Below are 26,599 nucleotides of genomic sequence, written 5' to 3'. Positions count from 1 at the left end.
GTCAGATGACAGATGAGAAACACTGCAGCTCATATTCAAAAGGATCGCTGTGACAAATTATTAGTTTATCGCTGTGTGTCATAGCAGCCCTTTCCCTGAACTGGAGAATCCCTGGATTTACTTTAGTACTTGAATTAAAAAATTAAAATGGTTATGACATGGATTTTCTCTGCAGTAATATGCAATTAAGATAATCACTGGCAAATGTATTTTTGCAGCAGTGTGGGGGAAGGAAAATAACTGGAACGATTTCCAGACTGTAACAAGTGTGCTATGTTAGTTTAAGCCATTTTTCTCACTCATTCATGGCCGTTACAGTAAACAGAAAATATCAAACAGCTGAAAAACAATATTAGATGACGCATGGTGTAATGTTGCACCATATGCGCAGCAGTGCAGAAACTACTTTTGACATGGGGGCGATGAAGACACATGTCAAAAATCAATTTTAAGTAATGACTGCTGACAGAAAGAAACAGGGGAGAAACAGTAAACCGGACGGTGTCTTGCTGTTGTCTTGACAAAACACTCCTGGATGATTTCACCTCAAGTGTTGGTGCACAGCAGCTGAGCTTACAGAGCACCACGCTGTTGGCTCGCTGTCTAAAAGCCTCCCACTCTTCAGGTGATCTGAGGCGAGGTGTTTCAGCTGCAGCTTCCTCCCTGGTGGCCTGCTGCTCTTGTTTCCACATGCTTTGGCTGGGCACAGCCATCACTGTGACATGTTGACACGCTTGATGCAAATCGATGTACTTGTAATCAAATACACAACTTTATTATGTCGATTATGTTGACAAGTTGTCACAGCACTAGCCTGAATCCTCATGATTCTCCAACTTCTTCATTATGCTCCTATAATTGGTTTATGACACTCCTTTTAGTAGTAGTAGCGAAATCTGCTCAAAAGATCACCAACTGCAGCCTTCCTTTAGTCCAGTCATTTTATGAAAAAACCTAGGACAAATTGCAAGAGAAGCAAACTCAACTGATTTTGTATCCTCAGTATGTCCTGAGTGAGGGGGGAAAAAGTCCCAGGAAATCCCATTGGTGGAAAGTTTTGAAAATCACCTATTTATGACCATATATTACCAAAAAACACTGTTTTTAACACACAGGGGAAAGGGTTCAAAATTTTACTTTCAGATATCACTATAAAAATTCACAAGTTGATTACACACACAAAGACAAGAAAAAAAGTCAATTACAAGTTCTTTGAATTATTCTGTTTACACATGCATATCACACATTATCTGATTTGATATGCGCTAATAAGGAATATAAGGAATAAATGCCAGAACAGATATTTAAACAGTGAATTAAAAGGTTACTATATATATAGTAACCTTTTAATTCACTGTTACATAGTAACCTTTTAATTCAAGGTTACTATATATATAGAAACCTTTTAATTCATTGTTTAAATGTCTCTTCTGGCATTTATTCCTTATATTCCTTATTAGCCCATATCAAATCAGATGTGTGATATGCATGTGTAAACAGAATAATTCAAAGAACTTGTAATTGACTTTTTTTCTTGTCTTTGTGTGTGTAATCACCTTGTGAATTTTTATAGTGATATCTGAAAATAAATTTTGAACCCTTTCCCCTGTGTGTTAAAAACAGTGTTTTTTGGTAATATGTGGTCATAAATAGGTGATTTTCAAAACTTTCCACCAATGGGATTTCTTGGGACTTTTTTTCCCTCACTCAGGACAAACTGAGGATACAAAATCAGTTGAGTTTGCTTCTCTTGCAATTTGTCCTAGGTTGACCCCAATTTTGGCCTAAAATTACTGGACTACTTCTCTTGAGGACATTTAGATGCAGAACCAGAGCAATGAGCATCACAGCAGACCCCACCCACCCAGCCCATGAACTGTTCCCCCTCCTCCCCTCAGGCAGAAGCTTCTCAGCCTCAGTGCCCGGACACCAAGGCTGAGGTGCAGCGTCTTCCATGAGGCTGTGAGGCTTATGAGCTGTCCTCTGCACCTCTTCACCACTACTGCACTTTATCCCACAAGTTGCAGTTTACACATGATTTGTTGTATGTTTTTATTTATTATATATTTTAACTTATGGGTTTTTATGTTATTATTATCTAGGCCTATCTATTATTCACTGGTCCTGGGAGACACTTTTCGTTCTTCCATGTTTTTTTTTTTTTTTAACATGTTTCAATGACATTAAAAAAGATCTGAATCTGAATCTTTGAAACTATGGCTGCCGGTAAGGTACTCAGTGTTGTGCATCAAACCACCAAACAACACTCGTGTTTTGTAGTGCAAGTTCTGACAACGCAGCTAGCAGCACTGCTGAAGCCTGTCCAGAGGTCAGAACATCAGTCATAACAGTCATATCGGTGTTGACACGTTGAGTTACATCCAACCAGTTTTGGGAAATATTTATCTTAGGCCTATATTTTTTTCTCTGTAGTGTACAGTGATTCATTTAGTTTTTGATAGTGGGCAGTGGCAGTGACTGGGGGATAAGGATGGATGGAGGAGGTTTCTAATGAAAAAGAATAGCTAAGAACAATCCATTTACAAAAAAGGAAGAAATGAACTAGTTTCATTTTTGTGACTGTGAACTCAAAATTTTGAACTATGCACATGAACTATTTAATTTTAATCTGTGCAAACTTAACTTTGAGCTAGTTCTTGTGAAGTCTGAACTTGCACAACTCTGATGGCACTCCTCTATAATTTCAAAACCAAGCTGGGGACAATCAGCGTACTGTGAACACATCTTCAACAAAACAATATGCTGGAAAATGAGGACTGAATATCATAAATAGCCTTGTTCTGGCAGAAGGGAAGCATGGCTCTGATTGCTGCTGATAGACAACAGATCCACCATCAAAGGACAGCATCCCAGCACAAGTGGTGTCACTGCAGACACCCACACAAGTTACACAAGAGACTCTCCCTGCAAGGCTGGAGGAGCTGCTGGCTAATGAGCTCCAACCTTCAGCTGCTGAATCCAGTGATGAACAGATACATCGAACACATACACACCCCATCCTGATCAGGAATTCCCGTTCCAGTTCCAACATTCTTTCCAGTTCCCATTCCCATCACAGACCAGTTTACTTTCATGTTACTTGGTTTATTTACCTGTATGAGATTTCTCAAATGATTTCCATTTAACTGGGCTTCCACTAGCTGATGTTGGGAGGCTGCTTTAAGACAGCATGTATGTTGAACTGTTTTCCTGAATAATTTTATCCAAGTATGACATATCAGTATACTGAAAATTAAATAAATTATTTTCAAAAAAGTATGATTATTAATACAAAAATCTACGGTGGTGTATCAGGACCACGGTAGGGAGAAAAAAAAATTATCGAGCTGGGGAAGGGGGTGTAATATTCTGAGAAAAAAAAACTTACTCTTAAATTTACTCTTAAAGTGATAAAATTTACAAGAAAAAATAACAAATTTATGAAGAAAAAATGAAAATTGTGAGATTTGCAAGAAAAAACTCAGAAATTCTCTGAGATTAACGTGGTAAATTTATGAAAATAACTTGAAAAGTCTGAGATTATAAACTCACAGATCTTCGAGAAAAAAAATTGTTTTTCTGTTACTTGCTATAATCTCACTTGCTTACTACAATTCTCAGAGTTTTTTTTCCTCAAAATGTTACCCCCACCTCCTCCTCTGGCTGAATATTTCTTTCTTTACAATGGCTCTAATACGCCGTCATATAAATCCATCAAATTCAAATCAGACAGAGGGCAAGTAAACTAATAGGTAAATATCTAATAAATAATCAATACCATATCCACCTCATCAGCCTGACTACAGCCCCGGTTTGAATGGCATAAATTCTGAGTGGCAGATTACTGCAGTTTCAAAAGGGAAATCCCAAGATGAAATATCAAAGCATGTCACTGCACTGGTTATGCTGTGGCTTATTTGTGTTGCCATGGCCTCGTGGTGTCTTCTCCCTCCTCATCCTCATCCTTTACATTAATAAACAAAGCAGTGTGCCCTGCCATGTCAAACTGCACATGCACAGCCCATGAATAAGTTTTTAGAGTGTTGGACTTTTCAATGCTCCCTCCCGTCCTGATCCAAACACCATGAAAACATCAGAGCCCTTCCCAAAAGAGCACCACAGAGCAAGTGAGACCACACATCAGCAGTTTAGAGTCAGAAAAGCACTTTAAAACATTTCAGAACTGAGTCAGGTCACTCAGACGGAGTATAAATCTGACCAGCAGCTCTTACTGGATAGCATCACTGCAATAACAACCCAACAATTCCCTACTTGAGACACTTTCTGAGGAAAACACTGCTTCTTTACCTGGAAATGGATTGCAGGCCTGACAGAGGGCCAGCTGGGAGGGCTGTGGATGGAACTGCAGGACTACTGGATCATTTCACAGTGAGGTATTTTTTAAGATGGAGCCAAAAACCCAAGTGAGCACTGATAGGACGTCTGGGTGGCTTTGCATACTGGGTTGGGAAGTTGCCTCTGACCAGCTATTGTATCCCCATTTCTGTCTCCCACACGAAAACAGCCCTTTCTCTTGAACTGAACTGAATAACGAGTCTACATCCTGTCAAAGCGTCATCTATGATCTTACACTGCAAACATCAGAGTCGAGGCTGAGCACACTGACCTGGAGATGCAGAGATGGACTTTCCACAAGTCTGGCAGTTTAAAACCTGACAATAATCCCTCTTTTTCTGGCGTTGTGCAGAGCTTTCCCGGCTCAGCAACTGAAACCCGAAACCGAGTCAGTCCACAAAAAAAGATACAATCATTTTCATCTTTGTGGGAGGACAAGAAAAAATTGTGCAGACACTCAGGCGTGAAAAAAAGTGGCTTCAGACTAGAAACGCTCCATTCAGCTGTGTTCAGATGTTGCTCCACGGAAGGCGGAGCGGTGGTCCAAGCAGACAGAAAAACAGGCAGCCGGACAGGCCGGGCTGCCACTGCTGGCTCTGGGCTCTCTCTTTCTCCACAGGTGTGTTTAATAACAGCCACAAAGTCAGTGACCAGTCCGCGGCTCGGCGCTCGGCTCCCAGCGGAAGGCGGTGTGACGTGTTACTGCGCTCTGCCCGGCCCAGGACTGGGGCAGAAAAAAAATAGGCCGTCGTGAGTGTGTCGTCACCCACTGGCTTCAGAGGGGACGTTTTGAAGTGTGCAGACCACAGGGCAGGCTGCGTCCCGTTTCTCTGCACCGCTCGGCTCCTTCTCTGCCCTCCCTCACTCGCTTCCTAGCAGCCAGCAACTCGGAGGGAGAGAGGAGAGGAAGGGAGCAGGGCGCACAGGGGGGAAGGAGACGGAGCAGAAAGACAGATTCCAGACAGAAGACAGTCTGCTTCTACAGCCAGCTACAGGGCTGCTACCACCGTGTAGCAGTGCCAGAGTAGGGCCAACAGAGGGAAAAAACTTACAAGGAAATTTAAGAGAAAAAAAACCCTCACAAAAACTAGAGAAAAAACTATAACAAGAAAAACCTTCGAAATTCCGCGATTAAAGCTATACATTTATGAGAAAAAACTTGAGAATTCTGAGATTATTAAATCACACATTTATGAGAATAAAAACATAAATTCTGAGATTAAAGTCGTAAATATGAGGAAAAAACTCACAAATTAATGAGAAAAAAAGAAAATTCTGAGATAAAGTTAAAAATTTGTGAGGAAAAAAACAGAAATTCTGAGATTAAATTTCAAGATTAAACTAAAGAAAAACCTCACAAATTTATGAGAAAAAATCAAAAATTGTGAGATTATAAATGACAAATTTGCAAAAAAAAAAAAAATCAGAAATTCTGAGATTAAACTTGTAAAAAAAAAAAAACTAGAAAAAAAACTCACAAATTTATGAGAAAAACTCAAAATCATCAGAAAAATTCAAAAAATTATGTAATTTAAATACCTCAGAATTTCCTAATTTATTAATTTACATATTTGGGAATTTATATTTCTGAAATTTATGAGGAAAAAAAATGAGAACTAGTTTTTCTTCCACTGTGGGATTTAGTAAGAAGAAAATCCTGGTGATTTTACCCAGAATCACAATATTCTCATCAGCATCTGGTCTTTGAAGAGACATGGTTTCCTTCTATAGCCAACAACAGGGCGTCATCACCTATATTCATCATATCATGTAAAGATATGATCTACAAACATTTAATAGGTTTGCCCACAGTCTACCTTATAATAAATGTTTCTGAGTAAAGATACATTTTTACAATTTAATGACAAAACAAAAGCAGAGACAACAATACTGCAGTGCTTCACAAACTTTTTCAATAGTGACCCCCCTCTGAAATATTTTTTCATCCCAGCAGAGCAAAAACAAAAAAATGTTGGTAGAAAAAAGTCCTGTATGCAGAGATCCAACCCAGCTCCATCAGTGTGTGAAGCAACAACCTGATACCAAGGATTTTGTTCTTTCTGTTTTTGCTTCTTTTTCACTTCTTTCTCTGTTTCCCCTTCACTTCTTTTCCTTGAGATTTCAAATGCTGAAAATAATCAGTATTGAGCCCTTGCCAAACAATGTAGAACATATTGTGGTCAACAGAGTTAAAGTCTATCCCGTAAAATGACCACTACATTTGACTGGACATATTTAGCAGTAACTGGTCTATTACTGCCATTGTTACTCTGCCCAGTATTTATAATGAAGAAATGATTATAAGCTGATATGAAATCAATTTCAAAGGATTCTTGCAAGCACTTTTCCCCTAAATTGATCCAGATTTCATTCACCTAAGCACATGGAAACGTTTATGTTCTTAACCAGTGTCTGGTCATTTTCATCAACACATAGGAAAAAAAAAATGATTCAGATTTAGACAACTGATTCTCTAGAGAAGTCCAACTGACTGCAGTTGATTTAACTCTGTTTGGTCCATTTTTAGTGCTCTATGTCGCCCCCTGTAGGTGGCCTATTCCTGTGGTGGAATGTCTTCCAAAAGACTCAGTCTGGTAGCATTAAATTTGGATTTATTTACACATAACGGTTGTCATTTTAGGATCGGATAGGATAGGATGCACTTTATTAATCCCCAAAGGGGAAATTAGTTTGCTACCAGGCCAAACATGCACCAATGAGACAGTGACAATGTGACAGGGCACAAGACAACAGACTGCATACAAAAATAAATGATCTGCACCAGGCATAACACTGAGAGAGCGCAATAATCATACCAGTTTAAAAAAAAAAAAAAAAAAAAAGGTCTAGGAAAGTGCAAAGTTGCAAAACGCACATGTGCAAAGTGCAATATACAGTACAGAGCAAGCACCAATCTATGCCACTCCTGGCAATTCAAGTCACATAAGATTCAACAGCAGCAATCAACAGTTCTTATTAAAGTATCTGACGGCTGAAGGAACAAATGACCTCCTAAACCTCTCTGTCATACACTATATTGCCAAAAGTATTCGCTCATCTATCCAAATCATTGAATTCAGGTGTTCCAATCACTTCCATGACCACAGGTGTATAAAATCAAGCACCTAGGCATGCAGACTACTTCTACAAACATTTGTGAAAGAATGGGTCGCTCTCAGGAGCTCAGTGAATTCCAGCATGGTGCTGTAATAGTAATGTAATAGGATGCCACCTGTGCAGTAAGTCCAGTTGTGAAACTTCCTCGCTACTAAATATTCCACAATCAACTGTTAGTGGTACTATAACAAAGTAGAAGCGATTGGGAACGACAGCAAGTCAGCCACGGAGTGGTAGGCCACATAAAATCACAGAGCGGGGTCAGCGGATGCTGAGACGCATAGTGCGCAGAGGACGCCAACTTTCTGCAGAGTCAATAGCTTGAGACCTTTAAACTTCATGTGATCTTCAGATTAGCTCAAGAGCAGTGCGTAGAGAGCTTCATGGAATGGGTTTCCATGGCCGAGCAGCTGCATCCAAGCCTTACATCACCAAGCACAATGCAAAGCATCGGATGCAGCGGTGTAAAGCACACCGCCACTGGACTCTAGAACAGTGGACACGTGTTCTCTGCAGTGACGAGTCACGCTTCTCCGTCTGGCAATCTGATGGACGAGTCTGGGTTTGGTGGTTGCCAAGAGAACGGCACTTGTCTGACTGCATTGTGCCAAGTGTAAAGTTTGGTGGAGGGGGGATTATGGTGTGGGCTTGTTTTTCGGACGTTGGGCTCGGCCCCTTAGTTCCAGTGAAAGGAACTCTTAATGCTTCAGCATACCAAGACATTTTGGACAATTTCATGCTCCCAACTTTGTGGGAACAGTTTGGAGATGGCCCTTCCTGTTCCAACACGACTGCGCACCAGTGCACAAAGCAAGGTCCATAAAGACATGGATAAACGAGTTTGGTGTGGAAGAACTTGACTGGCCTGCACAGAGTCCTGACCTCAACCCGAGAGAACACCTTTGGGATGAATTAGAGCGGAGACTGCGAGCCAGGCCTTCTTGTCCAACATCAGTGTTTGACCTCACAAATGCACTTCTGGAAGAATGGTCAAAAATTCCCATAAACACACTCCTAAACCTTGTGGAAAGCCTTCCTAGAAGAGTTGAAGCTGTTATAGCTGCAAAGGATGGGCCCACATCATATTAAATCCTATGGTTTAAGAATGGGATGTCACTCATGTTCATATGTGTGTGAAGGCAGCCGAGCGAATACTTTTGGCAATATAGTGTATATCTAGGTGCAAGTAGCCTTTCACTTCTTCCACTCAAAGAAAACATACTGTGCAAGGGATGATCATCCCTAGACAAGACATTTCTGAGTTTCTTAGTGGAACTTGGCTCCAGAATTTCATCCAAAGGCTATTACCAATAATGGAACCTGCTTTCCTAACCAGTCTGTTAATTCTGTTCCTGTCTTCTACTGTAAGACTGCCACCCCAGCACACAACAGCATAGAACAGCACACTTGACAGAATACCATGGTAAAAGACAGTAAGGGTAGGCCTGCTAATAGATCTGCAAAAGATCTCAGTTTTCTTCGGAAAAACAGTCTAGACTGAGCCTTCTTAAAAACAACATGACTGTTCTACTTCCAGTCCAGTTTAGAATCAACAAGTACACCCAGGTATTTGTAAGAGTGAACTATCTCGACCGATTGGCCCTTAATCAGTAAAGGGGCTGCCACAGCCTGCCACAGCCTTTTCCAGATACTGCCATGTTATCTACTGCCTAATCAGATATACTGCTGCTGTCAGAAAAAACATGTTATTCCTAGTTGTAATTACAAGTTAGAAATTGACATGAAAGCCATTTACAAATTGGAGGATGGTACTTACAGTAAATGCCATATGTGGCATATGGAACACACCAGGCTGACTTCAAAGAACCAGCACCACTGCCATGACTTCACATCTGACCTTGCATGAGCTCACGTCTCCTACAAAGAGTTGTCCATGAACACACCGTACAGACTACAGCGGACGGGCGACATGGAGCGTGCACTGAGCAATAAGTCTTCATACCAAGAGGGGGCAGTACTTTCAAACAAGGAAACTGAAAGCCTTGGGATCATAGCAAGACAGAGAAAATTATTGTTAGCCTTGCATTTTCCTGCCACTTTGAATCTGTTCTAACAGTTTTGTTTTATAAATCTGGCCACAGCTGCTGCTCTGCTGTTGTCAGCTTGAGGATCTTCTGCGTATGGAAGTTAGTGTACATTAAATGAAGCTTCACTACACTGAAGCTCCCCACCAGAGAAATGTAGCAAGCTAAGCTACAATACAATGACATGTAGCTACATCAAAGCTACTTTTTTTTTTTTTTTTTTTTTTAACATTTAACAAACTTCATTCCAAGTCATTATCTTAGTGATCAATAAAACTGTCAGTCAAAAAATGTCCAGTTCAATAGTTTATGAAACTGTGCTCTCTCTGCTTTTACTGCTACAAACCATGGCATCACCTGCTTGCTCCTTTGCCGCTGCAGAAGACAGTTAGCACAGGTATGTGACGTCACAAAGAAGACCGTTTGTCAGGGACACGCGCAGGTCCGGACAGTTACGTGACGTCACAAGAAGATCGTCTGTCGGCGACACGCGCAGGTCCGGACAGTTACGTGACGTCACAAAGAAGACCGTCTGTCGGCTGCACGTACAGGTCCGTGAGCGGGGGTGACGTCACAGATGTCAAACCACAGCAAATGTCCCGCTGCGTTTAAGGTTGAGAAATGCCTGGTAAAATGTAGCTTCTGTGGACGTTACCGCGCTATTTGATCAGTAAAATAGTTTCACTTCTAAAAAGCTATTTGATTTAGAAAGCAGCGACGTTACGACCACGCTACTGAGAAATGAAGTTAAACTAGTAACGTCGCTACTGCCCAACACTGAACAGTGATCTGAGCTGTGCAGTCATGGTTGACTTAGCTTGGCTATTTGCAATGTAGGAACATAAACTACAAAAGATTGGCACACACAACTTGTACAATGCAGACCAGCAGCCAGCCATCGGTTTGGTGTACTCGGTTTGCACAGCAATGTGCAGCACACCGCAAGCTTTGGTGGCGTAAGATACGTTAGAGTTGTTAGTTGTTAATGTGTGATATTTCTTCTGTTAGGATGACCCATGTGGCCCATAAGTTTGGATTGGTTTCACCCTACCTCTGATCTGAAATGGGCATGCAAAGGTTATTACATTAATGTTCTGGTCATGGAGTCCTACATATGTTCACATCAGTGTGTCTGGCGTTGCTCTGTGGGCAGTTCGGTCCACAGCAGCACAGCCCCAAATGGGTTTGGTCTATTTCGTCATGACAGTTGGTGACAACATTCATGTTGCCTAGGGAGTGAAACCTGTCAGTTTTAGTGACTCGATGACCCTCCCTCTAGTGCCACCAGCAGGCCAAACTCTTAATACTGCATACTGCATGATGGCAACAACATTCATGTTTGTCAGGTCTTCATATTTTAAAAATAGAATCAGCCAGTGGTCAGTGTCTTTATCATTAACCAGAAACAGACTGTTTTGTTGCAGCAAACCTTTTAGATGATGAAACCTGTTTCAGTGACCCCATGACCTTCCCTCTAGTGCCACCAGCAGGCCAGTTATTAATCTTGTGCTCTAATGTATGAAAGAGTTTTTGAATTGCTATGGAATTTGGTTACTATAGTCATTTTAGCCAGAGGATGGAACCTGGCAATTTGGGTGACTTTAACTCAATAGTGCCACCAGCTGGGCCTGCTGGCTTGAAATTTTTTCAAATTTTAAGCTGCCATACATTAGAAATATTGTGCTTATTATGTTTTTTTAGGTCTCAGTCAGATGTTAAGTTAGATGTCAGTGTTTCCAGCAAATCCCATAAAGTTATACCTGGTACTGTGGTGCCACATTTACAACAGTATTATATAAAAGAAAAATAAAATATGCAGCTCAGACTCATGATGAGGAGATAACCAAAATATAATGGAATAAAATTATTTTCTGTGACTAAGGACTTATGTGTGCTATTATGACAGTGAAATTGTAAAAGCACTCTGGCTTTGTTAGCAATAAGTCGCTGACGCAAAAATGTGGATAAGCTTTTATTTTAACAGCAGTCCTAATATGTCTGTGCTATCAGTCTAATCCCAAATGGAATTTGGACAAAATCTATTCTCTGTTTGATGTTAAGAGTATTAAATGCAAATTCCACTGGATTTCCCTGTAACTTTAAAGCAAAAAAAAAGCAAAAAAAAAAAAAAAAAAAAACAGAACAAAAACACAAAAAAAAAATGCGACAGAGGCAAAGTAAATCAGTACAAATACAATCCACTGTTCAGCAGAGCAGGAGCCTTGAGGAACCAATGAAAGGGCTAATAATGAAGCGAATATTCTGAATAAAGTGGTGAAAGACATGGCCTGTGGGTGACATCTCTTTTTGCTGTGGACAATATCCCTCAGAAAAGTAGTTTTTCATCATTTTTCACCCATCAAAAATATGGTCCACATCTGCTTATGAGTAAAGGTAATTTTTTAACATTTAATATTATAAAAAAAAAAAAAATAGCATGAGAAAATGCTCAAATATTTATGGTGTGTAGCAGCAACATTGTGTGACAGAGGAAAAGACTATAGACTATAGTGGCATTGTAAGTACAAGCAAAATGCAAGTGCAGCCAACACAGTTTTCATGAAATATGTGTAAATAAGTGTGTTTTTCTTGTAAATACCGATAATCTCATTCATTTAGTATCTATTTAAAATCTGTGCAGTATGAATGGCAGAAGCACATTTCAGTCAGTCCAGTATGCAAGTCTCGCAACAGTCAGCATGCCATGTTTTTATTTGAAAAATGAATTACTGTGACCTTGGCAGACCTGACAGGCCTTGTGGGGCCAAGCCACGCCCCTTTTTAAACAACATTGCTGTCAGTGTAGGGAAGCGGTCACTGCTGCCCTGACCCCCAAGCAGTCTTCCTACTGCGTTTCGTAATATTCTGTGTGCTGTAACATTCTGTGCGGGACTTACCACGTGTGGCATGTTGCGTTTGGAGGCTATGGCTCTGTAAGCCCCACCCCCAACACCCCTGAGGCTGGCCTGCCCAAACAGTCAATCACTTCTTTGTTGACCCATGACCATCCTCCTCCCTGCTGCGTTTCGTGATTCCTCTCCATTGGCGCCAATCTTGCCTCAAAGCAACATACTCCAAAAAGACACTCCCCCACCATTGTTTTTAAACTTTTGGTTTTGATTTTAATAATCATGTCTATTTTATACCAGAAAAGTGAGTCACTGCTCTCATTATGCATGTGATACTCTGTACAGTCCTACAGTCTCTCTCTCTTCATATATATATTATAGGGTATGCAAAGTTTTTTTTTTCTTTTTTGCTCTATTCTGTTGTATTCTACGTATGTATGCATGCATGTATGTATGTATGTATGTATGTATGTATGTATGTATCTATCTATCTATCTATCTATCTCGGCACAGATCAAGTAACCAACCTTTAATAAGTTTTCCAAAAATAGAACTAATAATTTAGTTTTACACAGATATTCACTAATTAAGTGCATATATAATTAGTGCAAACCTGTACAATAAATGTCTTTACTGTGCAAATTAATTTAAAGACCAAATGTATTGTTGACATTAAGGAGCTGGGTTAACTCTCTACAATGCACAGTGGCAATAATAAGTGAAACTGCATCCATAATGATGCACAGCATCATTTCCATTTCCTCCTTCACCATTTAAATATTATGTTAATGAGTCGCTAGATGTTATCCATAACGACAAACCTAGTCTGAAATATTCAGTTTTACTTTAAGTCAATAACCCTTGATTCTGCAGGCCACTAATGATATTTCAGAAATACAAGTGCTGTAAAATTTGTGCCAAGTGTTTGACAGCTACAGGATGAACACATAATCTCTTTAGAGACCTAATCCGGTTTGGCAGAATCTCTAAAGAATAGCAGGAACAGGCAGTCAGGGGTTGAAAGAAGAACAAAAAAGACAGGACAGGCTGTGACAGGCTTCACTCTGCACTAAAGGAGACAAGGAAACACAAAAAATCAACTCATTTGAGTCTTACCTCCCTAAATTCCACCACTACTTTAAAAATATTCCACAAAATTACAAAAAGCAACAATTTTTTGGAGAAAGACATGGGTATGCCACATTAACTAGTTTTCAAACTTTTTTATGTTCTGGGCCCACAAATTGACTTTCATTAAGCCACAGACGGATTATTTCATATTTCAAGGACTTTAAGATGAAAAAAAAAATCGTGATTAATGTTAAATTCTTTAAAAACCTGAGCAAATTCACTTAATTTTTTCCAAAAACATGGGTAAAAGGTGATAGATTAAAAGGAGTTTAAAAAAAAAAAAAGCAAAACAATTCCGTGAAAAATTAACAAAAACTAAAAATGAAATGAAAACGATAATTATTAAATAATGTTGGATTCCTTGTGTTTAAATGCCTCTGAAAGCTTTTCATGGTAACTAAACCATCTGAAACCTGAGAAAATTCACTTGATTCCTTTCAGAAACATGCGGAAAAGGTTATGAGCAAATTACCAAGAAATCACCTGCAAATTAAAAAAAAAAAAAAATCAAAAATTGTAAAAAGTTGCAAGAAATTGACCAGAAAATTACCAAAGAATTAGTAAAGATGTCATACAAGAACCATGACAAACAGACTTGAAATTAGTGAGCTTAAAAAATGTAAAAAAAATAATTGCTCATACATTTTTTGTGTTGAAATAATGAACTGAATTGTTGTTGAACAAAATGTCGCCTGATTTGACCTCCTTGACACTCGTCAATGATCACTGGAGGTCCTCAGACCCCACTTTGAACAGCACTGTGTTCAGAGACAATACTCTGTATACCCTCCAAGTTGCATCAGTAGAAAGCATGGACAGACAATGACCACCAGGTGTCACTACATCCTTAAAATTCGGTGGTTCGTTAACTTGAGTCATGAGCAGACTCCGTGCAGTGCTGTCACCCCAGACATGATCTATGTCAATCTATCACGCTGCTCTTGTGTTTTGGCTGGACATGGTTACCAAACCCACAGACACAATACAAGCCATTTGGCATTAATCTGGGTGGTTCCAGTCCCCGTAGGCATTACTCATGCTGCTGAGCTGAGATGGGAAAGGAGCTCAGTGTTTTTGCATTTTCATCTCCCTTTACTGTCACCATTCATCAAACAATGACTCATGTCTCGGCCTCTTTACCCTTCACCTCCCGCTCATTCAGTGCATAAGACTTGAAAAGCACAACTCATTGTGTTTTGATTTCATTTACTGACAAACATAAAGAGTCACATAGAATAATGTCACTCTATAGCCATAGTGTTAAATTAAGCAGCTGCAGCCATCCACAAGGTGTGGTATCCTAAATATTTCTGAAATCTGCTCTAAAGCAGCACTTACACACAATGATCTAAGGGAATGTCACACACCCTATAAGTGACAGTCTCTCTCATGTGTCCTGTGGAGCTAAGACTTCCAATTAGTCCCTTAGGACACACTTAACCCTACTGACCTTATGTGGTCCACCCGTTTTTGCAATTGTTTTTGTACTTCTGGTTGCTGCACTTCATAGCAAGCATACTATAGCTCCATAAACAATGCATGGACAAAACTGAGTACTTGGCTCATTGTCCATGTAATAAAATCAACTGGAGAGAGAAAATTTTGTGTTTTTTCATTTAGAATTGATGGACATGGACAGCTCACAGATCCATTGCTAGACATTGTGCCAGAACTGAAGACTTGTGGATTTACATTCAGATGGCCCACCACTGTCCTGTACCCTGCTGAGCTGTGCAATTTGATATAATATGGCCTCAAACTCAAACTGAGACTCCCACTCTATCAGAGCCTAAATATCTCAGACCAGGACTTTTGAGAGCACCCAAAAATCACATGGGAATTTGGGGAATCTGACAGGTTCACCAGAGTATTTCACTCTAATGTCGCTCATCAACCCCAGTTTCCACATCAGGAATTCTTCAGCAGGCCACTGGGAGCTCGCGCGCGTGATTATCTGCCAGTGCTTTAAACCTTGTCTCTTACTGACCAACATATCCCGCAGTATCGCTCTCCTACCAGATTGCTGTGGGAAGATGTTGGCATGTTCAGTTGCCAGTTCACATGACAACACAGGCAAAACAAGCCCACTGCAGTTTCCCTTCCTTGATCAGTGGCATGAAATGGTGGAAAACTCATAGCGCAGACACATTTGCAGCATTTCTTCATTGCATTAGAAATATATACCATTGGGGATTTTCATATCTGCTGTACACAGTTGCTGCTCCAAATCAGAATCTTGGAGGATTAATGCACATAATTCAATGTGCCTGATGGATGGCCACAATTACACAAAGCACCCGACTACATTTGAAAGAGCAGTGGTCATAAACCCAGCAGCTTTATCAGATTAAAATAAATAAATAAATAAATAACCTGCCATCTGTTAGGGTTATAAAACACGCACAAGCGACAGTGCTACTCCAACAGACAAGACCCAACTAGACCTTTGCAGGTAATGAGCATAGTACAGTTTCATGCCTTGGAAAATTCTGTCGAAATGATCAGACATCTGTGACTAAATGAGCTCCCAGAGGGACTAAGCTACACCCACGGCTAAGAGACGTAAAATTAGACAGCAAGGTTATGAGTACGGGCTTCAGGTAAATGACCTTAATTGTGAAATTGTACTCATTGCAGTAATTTTGGACAGTCTAAACAGTTCAGATAAAGATAATTGTGCCCTACATTACATAAAAGCCACTTTTTCCATAAAATTATTTAAGGGTTTTAAATGTAATAGGAGCTGTGGAGAACACTGGCTGGTATGTCAATAAATGACCCTCCACTTGCCAGCAAATTAAAATTTTCTCATGCGGGAGACTTGTCTGAGTCATTTGCCACATGTCTTAATGAGCCATGATAAATGCAGGGCTGTTATTTCAGCATTTCTCAGTGTGTTATCCACTGGATGTCAGCTAGAGTTTGTGTTGTTTATATTATTTCTCAATATAAATCTGACACTACAATCCAACCAGTCAGTTAGATTTAACCTTTCAAGTAATAAGGACGGCTTATAGAAATGTTCCACACGAGCTGTGTTTTGTGTGCTTCTGCCAGATGGTGCTAGATGGGAAAGGTCCTCTGGGCGCTATCCCACAAAACAGTCAAACCAGAATTGTTGCATCCTCCAAGCTACAAGAGGGAGACGAGGGTGACCGATTTGGGGTTGCCAATCAAAACTGGGGGAGGTGTCTACAACCTGTCAGAATCAGTTCAGCCAGGAACAACAAGAACGGCTGTCCTGGTTGAACTGCTCCACAAAGACATCCAGAAATTCAGTTTCACCACACACGCTGACACATATAGTGCAAAGTCAAAAGGACTTCATTATGGAACATAATATTGGAAAATATGACATGGCATTTCCAACTGTGTCAGACGGAGAGTCCTGCAAATCAAAATCTTACATCGCGACTACATCACACCACAAAGACTCAGAAAACTGGATCATTCACACTCCGACCTGTGTTGGCATGGTTGTGGTAAAATGGGCTTCCTTTTCTGGTGACCAAATTCTTATTGTATTTATCTTTTTTTTCTTATTTGCTTTTATTGTGGAGGAGACATTACATTGCAAAATCAGGTGACTGAAATATTGTGTTGACACTGCATAAAACAACATCTATTCACTAAGGTCATCACATGTGCATTATGAATGTACATAGATTTGCATTCACATCCAGAGATGGAATGAAATACCAAAATAAATGATGTGAATAATACAAAAATGGAATGTGCACCAACAAGCCAAGATAAGCACATTATGACCTAGACAAACTTTGGGAAAAGAAAAGGAAAGTACAGCGGGCATCCTTGTGCTATGGTGTAAAAATATTCTGTCCTGATGTTATTGATATGTTATGTTATACTCGGTACACCAAAATCTGTAGTGGTGTACTTGTTAGGATTAACAAATGGAAGTGGATGGAAAACTTTTTAGACCTACTGTCTATGGATAGAGCTGGTGCAGCACTACAAAACTATGACAATGGATTAGATGAACTAAAAGAACATTTTTGTCCCAACAGGACCATGTAGATCCAACTGACTGAACCTGAGCTTTGGGTGGTTAATGGTTCTCCCATCCCAAATGCATTTACACCCTCTTTTACTATATGTTGTCTATTGACTTTTGGAATAAAAAGTAATAAACTGGAAACAAACAAACCACAACAAAGGACTTTATTGAATATAACAATGCAGAAATCTGAGCTTGTTTTCAGCACATCTTCACTTAAGTTGTACCAGATTGATTTATCATGCATAACTCTGAGTTTTAATAATAATGCATAGTGGCCTATGTGCAGTGCATGTTAGCTGTTTGCAAAACTGGCACATTTTACTGCATAAAATGCCATTTCATTTTCAATATGGTGTTACAGGCATACAAAATGGGCTTTAATCTGCCAGATACATGAACTGCACTAACTTTTCTACATTGTGTGTGAAGCTCTCCCAGTCCCGGGCGCTTCAGAGGCCTGTGCTCCTTTAAGAAGGAGGTGGGCAGCGCTGAGATGACGCAGGAATACTGATGAAAAGATGCTTCAAAACTCCAGGCCGGAGCCAGCGTGTGTGGTGGCTGGCTGAGCTGTTCCCCTACTCCAACTGGAATAATCACCGGGGGAAAGAAGGATAAACTGTAGAGATAAGACAGAGATTTTGATCAGGCTCGGGGAGGCTTCTACGGAACTCTCAGTGCAGAATAAAAACACACACATTGACCAATTTTGCTTATTCCAAGACAAATCCAAAAAATTATTGAACATCACGACTATTCACACACGTCGGAGGGCTTTTACTGTTTGCGACTCTAGGCTACATGTGCACTACCAAGTGGAGCCAACTTGGAGAGAGGCACATTTGAAGAACATCTCTCCAACACTGTATGATTACTGAGATTGAGTGGAACTTCTAAAGTTTGCATCATGCCATGTTTCATTTCACTGTGCCTCTACTTTTTGCTGGTCTTGAAACCAGTTAGGACAATAACCGAGGACGTAGAAGTCTTGGTGATTTTGCCAAAAAATAATTCCTACCTTTTTTCATACCCAAGGGTGGCACCGGCAATAGATTATGCGCAGCAGAGGTTAAAAAAAGACGGAGGGGAGTATTCCGGGCTCCAGTTCAAAATACAGTATGAAAACTCCGATTGTGGCAATGATGCTCTGTTTACGTTGGTGGACAAGTCATGCGAGAAGAAGCCGGATTTGATTCTCGGTCCGGCGTGCGAGTACGCGGCAGCGGCGGTGGTGAGGCTGGCGTCCCACTGGAACATTCCGGTGATCTCAGCAGGTGCGCTGGCCACCGGCTTCAGTCACAAGAACACCGAGTATTCCCACCTGACCCGCATCGCGCCCTCCTACCTGAAAATGGCAGAGACCTTCACTGCCATGTTCCAGTACTTCACCTGGAAAAGCGCGCTGCTCGTGTACGAAGACGACAAGGAGGAGCGCAACTGTTTCTTCACTCTGGAGGGGGTCTATCACCTGCTGGGGGACTACAACATTGTCACTTATGCCATTCATTCCAAAGAGGACCGTCTGGACACCGACGACATCCTGCAAAACATCTACGACACTGAAGGTAGTAGGGCTCTAGTGCAAAATAAGATAATAATAACCTAACAACAACAATAGTAATACTTATAACACCAATAATTAAAAAAAATGGGATAATTTTACAGACTGCAATTGCGATATGATTCACGCATTTTCATTTTCACTGAAAAAGCTGTTAATATTATGGTGGTGTGATTTTTGCTGGAGTCTGTACCTGACAAACATGTTTTCTTACATCTGAAGAATACAATTTGCAAGCCAGGGCGTTCCACCATAATACTTTTGGTAATAATTATTACCACAAGTATTATGGTGTTAGGGTTATCCCAATCGCATTATATCAAAGTGCAGCATCCAAATTAATATATGTAGTCTATTATATATTGGACTTGAGCATATTGCGATTTTGATAATATTTCGATGACTTGTTCAGCCCAAAAGGTAAATACAGTTTTTTTCTTTTTTTTCCAATTCTGTCTGCCCTCTGTCAAAACACTTGTCTGACATCAGGAACGTGTGCTGCTATGCTGAATATCCGTTCTAGGCAGATTTGCAGGTTTGCAACTATGTGAGGAATCCGTGCGAGTTGGACTCGACCGCAGCGTGTCATGTAAGCCTCGGAGCCGTGTGTTTGCATATTCGCTCAAGTGCAAAGCCTGAAGAATGTCTGCCGCACTTGAAATAAGCCATTACGCTCTGACATTTACAATAGTGTTGCTCGGCTCGGTTTAATTAGCCTTCACGTGACTCGGACGCGTGTTTTGTGCAGCGCGGAGGCTTTATCTGTTGCCATAGTTACTTAACAGCCGACTGGTCTTCTTCACAGCCTGGCAGGTTAAATATTCAGCACTGTGCATACAGCTGAATTCAGGTTTCTGTTGACCTAATGTCTGCCCCCTCGGAGGGATTTTTTTTTTTTTATTTTGTTAGTCCAGTGAAATCCTCCCTCCCTTGACCAGGAGTTCCCCTGGTGAGAACTTATTTTGGCCAATAATGTCCTGAACCCCATTGCTAATGTTTAAAGGGCCTGGCCACTGATTTTGCATGTTTATCTACATAACGTATAAACTTCACTTGTCTGCTAATCTCTTTCCCAAAGCAAGCAGTCCTACTTTAGAACTTTCCCTCCCTTTTATCCAGCCATGCATTCCACTATGATATGAAAATGAACTTTTCAGAGACTTCAAACTTTCTTCACTCCAGTATTCCATCACCATGATAAAGTCGTCCACATTAGTTTTCCTAAAAGCAGCAGCACTGTTGTGTTTTGATGACTGAAATTGGGGTGGAGTGAAATGGTCCCTCAGCCAGAAAATAGTCCCTGGGGAACATTTTCTTTCCACAGCCAATTATCAGCTCTGTGGTATATGAATGGTGACAACTTTGGTTGGCTGTTTTCAACCAAAATGTCAAATTGTAGGTTCTGAAATCTTTAGCACCCCTGCATGATTTGCAAAATGGTTTGTTGACATGTAAAATGTGGGGAAATTGTAGTAAACGGGCCAAACATTCATTATTACTAGTGTGGTCCTTTAACAGACTGCGTGCCACCTCATGTTCTCCCTCTGCCACGAACATTAAACCACTCCAGTGCCAATCCTTCCATGTTGACGCAAGCTACTGCTCCCTGTTGTTGTCACCGAAAAAAGGACCTGTCCTCAGGAGGGGCCATGTGCAGCTACATCTGTGCTCTTTGTTGCACCCTGAGGCCTAATATAATCAGACCCAGGCTACCTTTGTGATAACTGGCTTCACAGAACCCTAACAATTGTAATCCCAGAGAACTGCTCTCGGAAACCAGTTCATCAATACAGGATTTTCGAATCCAGCCAGGAAAGTTTGGGCTCATAAGAAATGGCTAAGAACATGCATAGAGGACAGACCCAGAGCACAGTTTGTAGCTGTTGGTTAAGGAAACAGAATATGAATGCATGGACAAACTTATAAAATACATGCAATACAAAACCAACCTTTAATTGCCACTAGTAGTGGACTCATTTTTCATTGACACAATATTCTATCATCACTTTCTCTCAGCAATAGCCTCTCTCTACAGGTCTTTTTATTGTCAGACTTCTTAATGTTTCTTCTTCATTTTGGGGTTTGAAGATTTAAAAAAAATGCAAGAATGGTTATTTTAAAATGTTCTGTCGGCGAGGCAATGCATTTCTTCAGGAGTTGACTGGTAAGAAGATGGGCTTTTTATACATTTGTGTGCGATGGCCTGAGCAAGTAATGTGTTCAAACTAAGTTATACCATGATGATTAATCCCCAACCCCACCGAGCCACCTTCTCAAGGCCAAAGATCCAGGGTTAAGCCCAAAGTTAGCTTGCTAACCCAATTCTCTTGCTTTGTGAGACAGTCCCGGAATATCAGATCTTTCCACAAACTGGGTCCTTTGTCTCCAGCAGAGCCAAGGCATTTCAAGCCACATTCTGAAAAATAATCAAAAGCCACTCAGTCCAGGCCTCGTGTCTTAGGTTTTGAACACACATTGAAGGGAAATTCTTGATAGATACCCCTCACCCCCCACCCCCAACCTCCCATCATACAGATGGGCTTACATAACATCCTGCATGGAGCCATCCTCTCATGTCGATGGGCGGCAGACTCAAGAGAGGTGCCTTGTGAGTTGGCTGCTTGGAATTGTTCGTTTGACTTTAAAACGGTGGAGCCTGAAAACTGACAACAAACAGACAGATAGAGAGGGAGGGAGCGAGCAAAACGAGACACTCCATTTATAGCCAAGTCCAGAGCTGAGATCCAGCCTACACTAAAACCCTGGTACATTATCAGGAGAGGATTTAGAGCCATGTAGAATGTTGAACATTGTCGTTGTCTTATTTTTCCAGACCCTAGGTGACAGGATGTGGGTAGTCATTCAAATGGGCTGTCTTGAAACAAGATAGTGCATTTCAAGTGATTGCTGACCCAGATGCCCCATTAGGCCTGCTGGTGGCGCTAGAGGGAAGGTCATGGAGTCACACAAATCACCAGGTTTCATCCCCTTGTCAGCATGAGCGCTGACACAAAATTTCAGCTTCTACACTACAATTACCGTTGTTGCAACAATTTGACCTACTGGTGGCGCTGCAGGAAAGGTTATGGAGTCACCAAAATGGACAGGGTTCATCCTCTTGCCACCATGAAAGTTGTTAACCAAAATTCATTGTGATCCACCAAATATATTTGACGCTATGCCGCTCCAAACTTCTGGACGACTGACTAAGACGGTGAGGTGTAAGGTAAAAACTTAAGACATGTTTAGAAATTTCCATGTACCCAACATGCTTTACATAGTAAATGGAAAAAAAAAATGTAAGTAAAATTTAACAAATTATGTATATTTAATTTCTTACCTAACATAGGATTTAAAAGCACACTTCACCCATAATGCATAATTTTTGTATCAAGTGCTCACTGTGTGCTGATGAAGAAAGTTTTACTCGCGAGCCTTCAAAAACTCGTAATCCAGAAACACCAGCTATCTCTAATGCCAGAGGAAAAAACCGGATTCGTAATTTAACTATTTTCCAATGGGAAAATACTACCAAAGGTTCCATTTAAAAAGCTCACTTTCATCATGCTGTACAAGCCATGTCTCCAGTATCTATTGTATTGTATGCTCACTACTTACCAAGCACACGTTTTATCTCAAGCATCTCTGCAAGATCTGCAAAATCCTCTCATGCAGTTTGCATGCTAACCCTGACCTTTTACAGCAGGTTCTCAAACGTACCACTCAAAGGCCCACATCTCATTTTTATTCAAGGTCAGATGTCCGGAACGACTGGCGATACAAAATAACATTAGTCATCTCATCTCATAAGCTAATTTACCAAGTACGAACCACATTTTTTTCCTAAGATGGCGAAGGGATGACCTAATTGACTCCCATTTATTAGCTACAGTCTTTCCCTCATGTAAGCCATAACCAGCTTATACTTAACCCTAACCTGAACCCAAAACTTAACAAATAAGCCAAACTGACCACTCAACATTTTAAAAAATGACTTCACCATCCTTCGAAGACCCACCCTACTCTGCCTCTGATTGGCTCTAACCCTATCAAAACTCATATACTGATAGGCTACTCATTACTGTTGTTTATAGTCACGTTAGTTTCTCTGCTCTTCTCTTTGTGTTTTAACTAGGGCAGGGCTCAGCCCCTCCACACACACACACACACACACACAAACAGAGCACAGCAGAGGAGAGAGAGTGAAGATATCGTTACCTCAGTTATACGTGAAATGTTATATAAGTGCAAAAAATAAAAACAAATTAATGTGTGAATTTGGCATCAACAACACACAAAATAGAAACCATTACACTTCATAACAAAGTCCTATATACAAGCTAGGGGGAAGTGAGATAATATCACATTTTCAGAATGGTTAAACTATCCCTTTAACAACTTGTCTTCCCTGGCTGGTATAGGAAGCTTGCAAATTGATAGCCTTCTTGAATTGCATGCACAAACTTGATTGACAAGCAGGAGGTACACCCCATACTGCAGTTTCTCTGATTGGTAGGTACGCTCACATTTAAATACATTTTGCAGTTAAACTCAAACTAAATAATGCTATATATTGTGCCTTTAGATAGAACATAATGTAATATTTAATGTTTTAGACGAAAACTCTTCAAGTGGTACTTCGTAATGGATGGTGTATAATTACTGTCATGAATTCCATAAGTTGGGAGTGGAATCCAATGCTTGCCTCCAGGTAAACTCCTCCAAACCTGTTTTTACTATTCTTAGAAAGCGAAGGTCTGAATGCCTTTTACATAATGATCTTTCAAGGGTTAAGTAAGATCTCAAAGTGCAAAATCCCTCTTGACAGCCTCACAGTGAAATTGTGCACATACACTTTGTGTGTGAAGGCAATATGAGCGATCTAGTCCTCTTGACTTGACAGCACCATGCTTTGTTGGCTTGAGGCTGGGAAAATACACTTCACGGGGATGAGTGCATGTCAAGGCTGGACTAGTGTTTGTGATGGCTCTTCAAGACCGATAACCAACTTGATGGCAGCAATCCTGTGCTCATAAGTATTCTGGATTCCATTTCCATAAATTATAGAAATGGTTGTTGTATAAATTTGCATATATTATGCATGCTAAATGGTGCAGAGCCTCAAAGTGCACTGGATGGCATGGGAATTAGTATTCCAGGCATGCCAGGTGCTTCATTATGAGGTTTGAAGGGCTTCAGCAAAGGTTGTAGGGGGTTTCACTTCAACATTATTGAGCAACTTTAGGGCGGAGAGGCACAAAAGTATTTGCTTGCTTCAGCACATATTTCAACGGATCCTGTAAGAAAAATGTGCCATTCAAGGACAAGTGGAAGAATGACACATTTGTGCATGTGTGTGTTCGACTAAATAACCATTATGACTAATCCTTACTTTCCCTTGTAACTCTGTGATTTAACTCCCCTAACAACACATTTGTGAAACATAAATTAAGGAGAACAAATTTTTACGACAGTGTTGCATTTCCACACTTCGCCAAAAGTGAACATTCATCATCCATCAACCTGCCTGAGCAATCCGGACAAATCTGACTGCACTGAAAACTGTCGTCAATCATTTTGTCACTTCCACGTCTGCGGCACAAAACCCACAAATACCTTAATGCTCTTGAGCATAGAGTGTCATTTTGTTTATGTGCAGTTTTTTTTTTTTTTTTTTTTAAGTTTCAACCCATTCTGCACAATGTGTTCATTGTCAGGTTTCAATATTGCTATGCGGCATTGAGGTATGTTGTGGTATGTTGTGGTATTTTCAGATAGTCTACATCACCCAGACCATGTGCATGAGAAAACCCAAGCCTAGAGTCAACATGAACCCAAGTGTTCCGAGCAAAATGCACGCCTTCCTAGGCTTGTTTTGGAGAAGCAACCGTATTTAACATTTTATCTATTAAATCTTCATTGCACCGTTCAGTCATCAAATTGCAAGCAATCGGACCTCTGTTGCCAGCAGGCTTACGAGTTTTTATAGCCTCAGGCATACAAGGTTACGGATCTCCTTATCAAGAATGAAGACGTCATTGGGACCGTTTCCAGCAATGCTGACGTCTTTTTGATTCATACCCTACTTCCAAAGTCAGTGTTATTGTCATGGTCTGGTGTTGTTTTTCTGTTTGAACGTGCTGCACAGGCCATGGCATATCATGAGGCACAGGTTTATGGAATGAAAACGCAAATACGAGCACCGCCATGGCTTCACTGGCACCAGACCAGCATGTCTTGAATAAGTAATGAAAGATTTATTGAGGAATTAATTTTGCTCTTTAATAGGTAATATCCTCCCTAATATGCGGTGTTACATTATGTTATCAAAGATGTATGGCATGAGATAAGATATTCTCTGGAAGGCCCACGCTAACCTATAACACATATTGACATGCTGAACTTATCACACTAATCACAAAATGATTTTTGAGGGCAGTGTGTTTTTCTAATGTGACCGCAAATTACTAAAAAAAAAAAAAAAAAGAATTTAGTTGACTCTCTCACAAGCACATGTTCACATGCATCCTTGGCTGTGTTTCTGTCACTTAATCAGACTTCACTGATTAAAAACATCCTAATCATTTCACCACAACTTTTTAAAAAAAAATCATTAACTGCACCAAATTACAACATGCAGCCAACCACTTAAAAGGGGAAATGGAATTCCTCTCATGTGATTGGTCCATTTCTGATGTGAATCCTCTTGAGACATGCACTCTAGTCCTGAGCCTGTATAAAGTCTTTGTGTTTAGAGAGAACTCGCCTTGAGGTCCTGCATAGTTTGAGGTCAGCGACTTTCTTTTACCATATAGCCGCAAATGTGTAAAGCTTCAGCCTCCATCTGCTCAGCGACACCAGTAATCAGCCCAGCAGCAGGCTACTGATTACAATAAATTTAAACAATCATGTTATCATCCACCCAGAAGGTCTTTTGATATTTTATGCAAAAGTTTGACCTCTTTCTAGGTGACACAGATCAACCAAAATGTCATCAACATCACTCTGCGTTCTTTACTCTATTCATCACTCTGCTAAGCTGTAGAACATGAATCCTCATTTCATTAGCAATGGCATTACAAATTGGCTCAACCGCCCCCTATTTGCATATGCACTGGCTTTATAATTTTATGGCAAACCCAGGGCACATAAAATACACTGTGGCCTCTAAGTAAGTACACCCATGTGCTGCCCCATTCCTGAGTTCATTTGTAACAAGCATCAGTGCCCTAGCAAGAGGGAAAATCCAGGATTTTTGAAATATTGCTGGCTGCAAGCGCTACCCCATGGAATGGGTTGGAGAGTACACACAGGGCCAGTAGTGTGTGTAGAGCTCAGTGTAATTAAAGGGTGCTATAGTGCTAGCAGGACTGAGGTGAAGTTTGTCCCACTGACTCAAGGGATATTTCAGGAGGTGTGTTAAAGTGACAGAGTTGTGAGGAATGTTCCAGCAAGACTCTGAATCTTCCTTATTAACAGGGACACTGGGGATATGTTCAATTGCACCCCTTGTTTATCTGGC

At 40.5% G+C, this 26,599-nt stretch overlaps 2 protein-coding genes across 3 annotated transcripts in view; one reads left to right on the top strand and one right to left on the bottom strand.

Moving 5' to 3' along the window:
• pdzd2 (PDZ domain containing 2) overlaps positions 1–5,018 on the bottom strand; it is an 82,514-nt gene extending 77,496 nt beyond the window's left edge. Inside the window, exon 1 of the mRNA XM_030059634.1 lies at positions 4,628–5,018. The gene's annotated coding sequence lies outside the window, so the exon portion shown is untranslated. The remainder of the gene's footprint in view (positions 1–4,627) is intronic.
• Positions 5,019–18,060: 13,042 nt separating this feature from the next.
• npr3 (natriuretic peptide receptor 3) overlaps positions 18,061–26,599 on the top strand; it is a 28,398-nt gene continuing 19,859 nt past the window's right edge. For both annotated transcript variants that reach the window (XM_030060915.1, XM_030060914.1), the window contains exon 1: positions 18,061–19,081. In XM_030060915.1, the coding sequence (XP_029916775.1) occupies positions 18,424–19,081 (658 nt within the window). In that variant the 5' untranslated portion in view covers positions 18,061–18,423. The remainder of the gene's footprint in view (positions 19,082–26,599) is intronic.

Source organism: Myripristis murdjan, chromosome 9, assembly GCF_902150065.1.
Source record: "Myripristis murdjan chromosome 9, fMyrMur1.1, whole genome shotgun sequence".
NCBI lineage: Eukaryota > Metazoa > Chordata > Actinopteri > Holocentriformes > Holocentridae > Myripristis > Myripristis murdjan.
The sequence above is the reverse complement of the archived record's forward strand: the minus strand, read 5'-3'. Positions and strand labels throughout refer to the sequence as shown.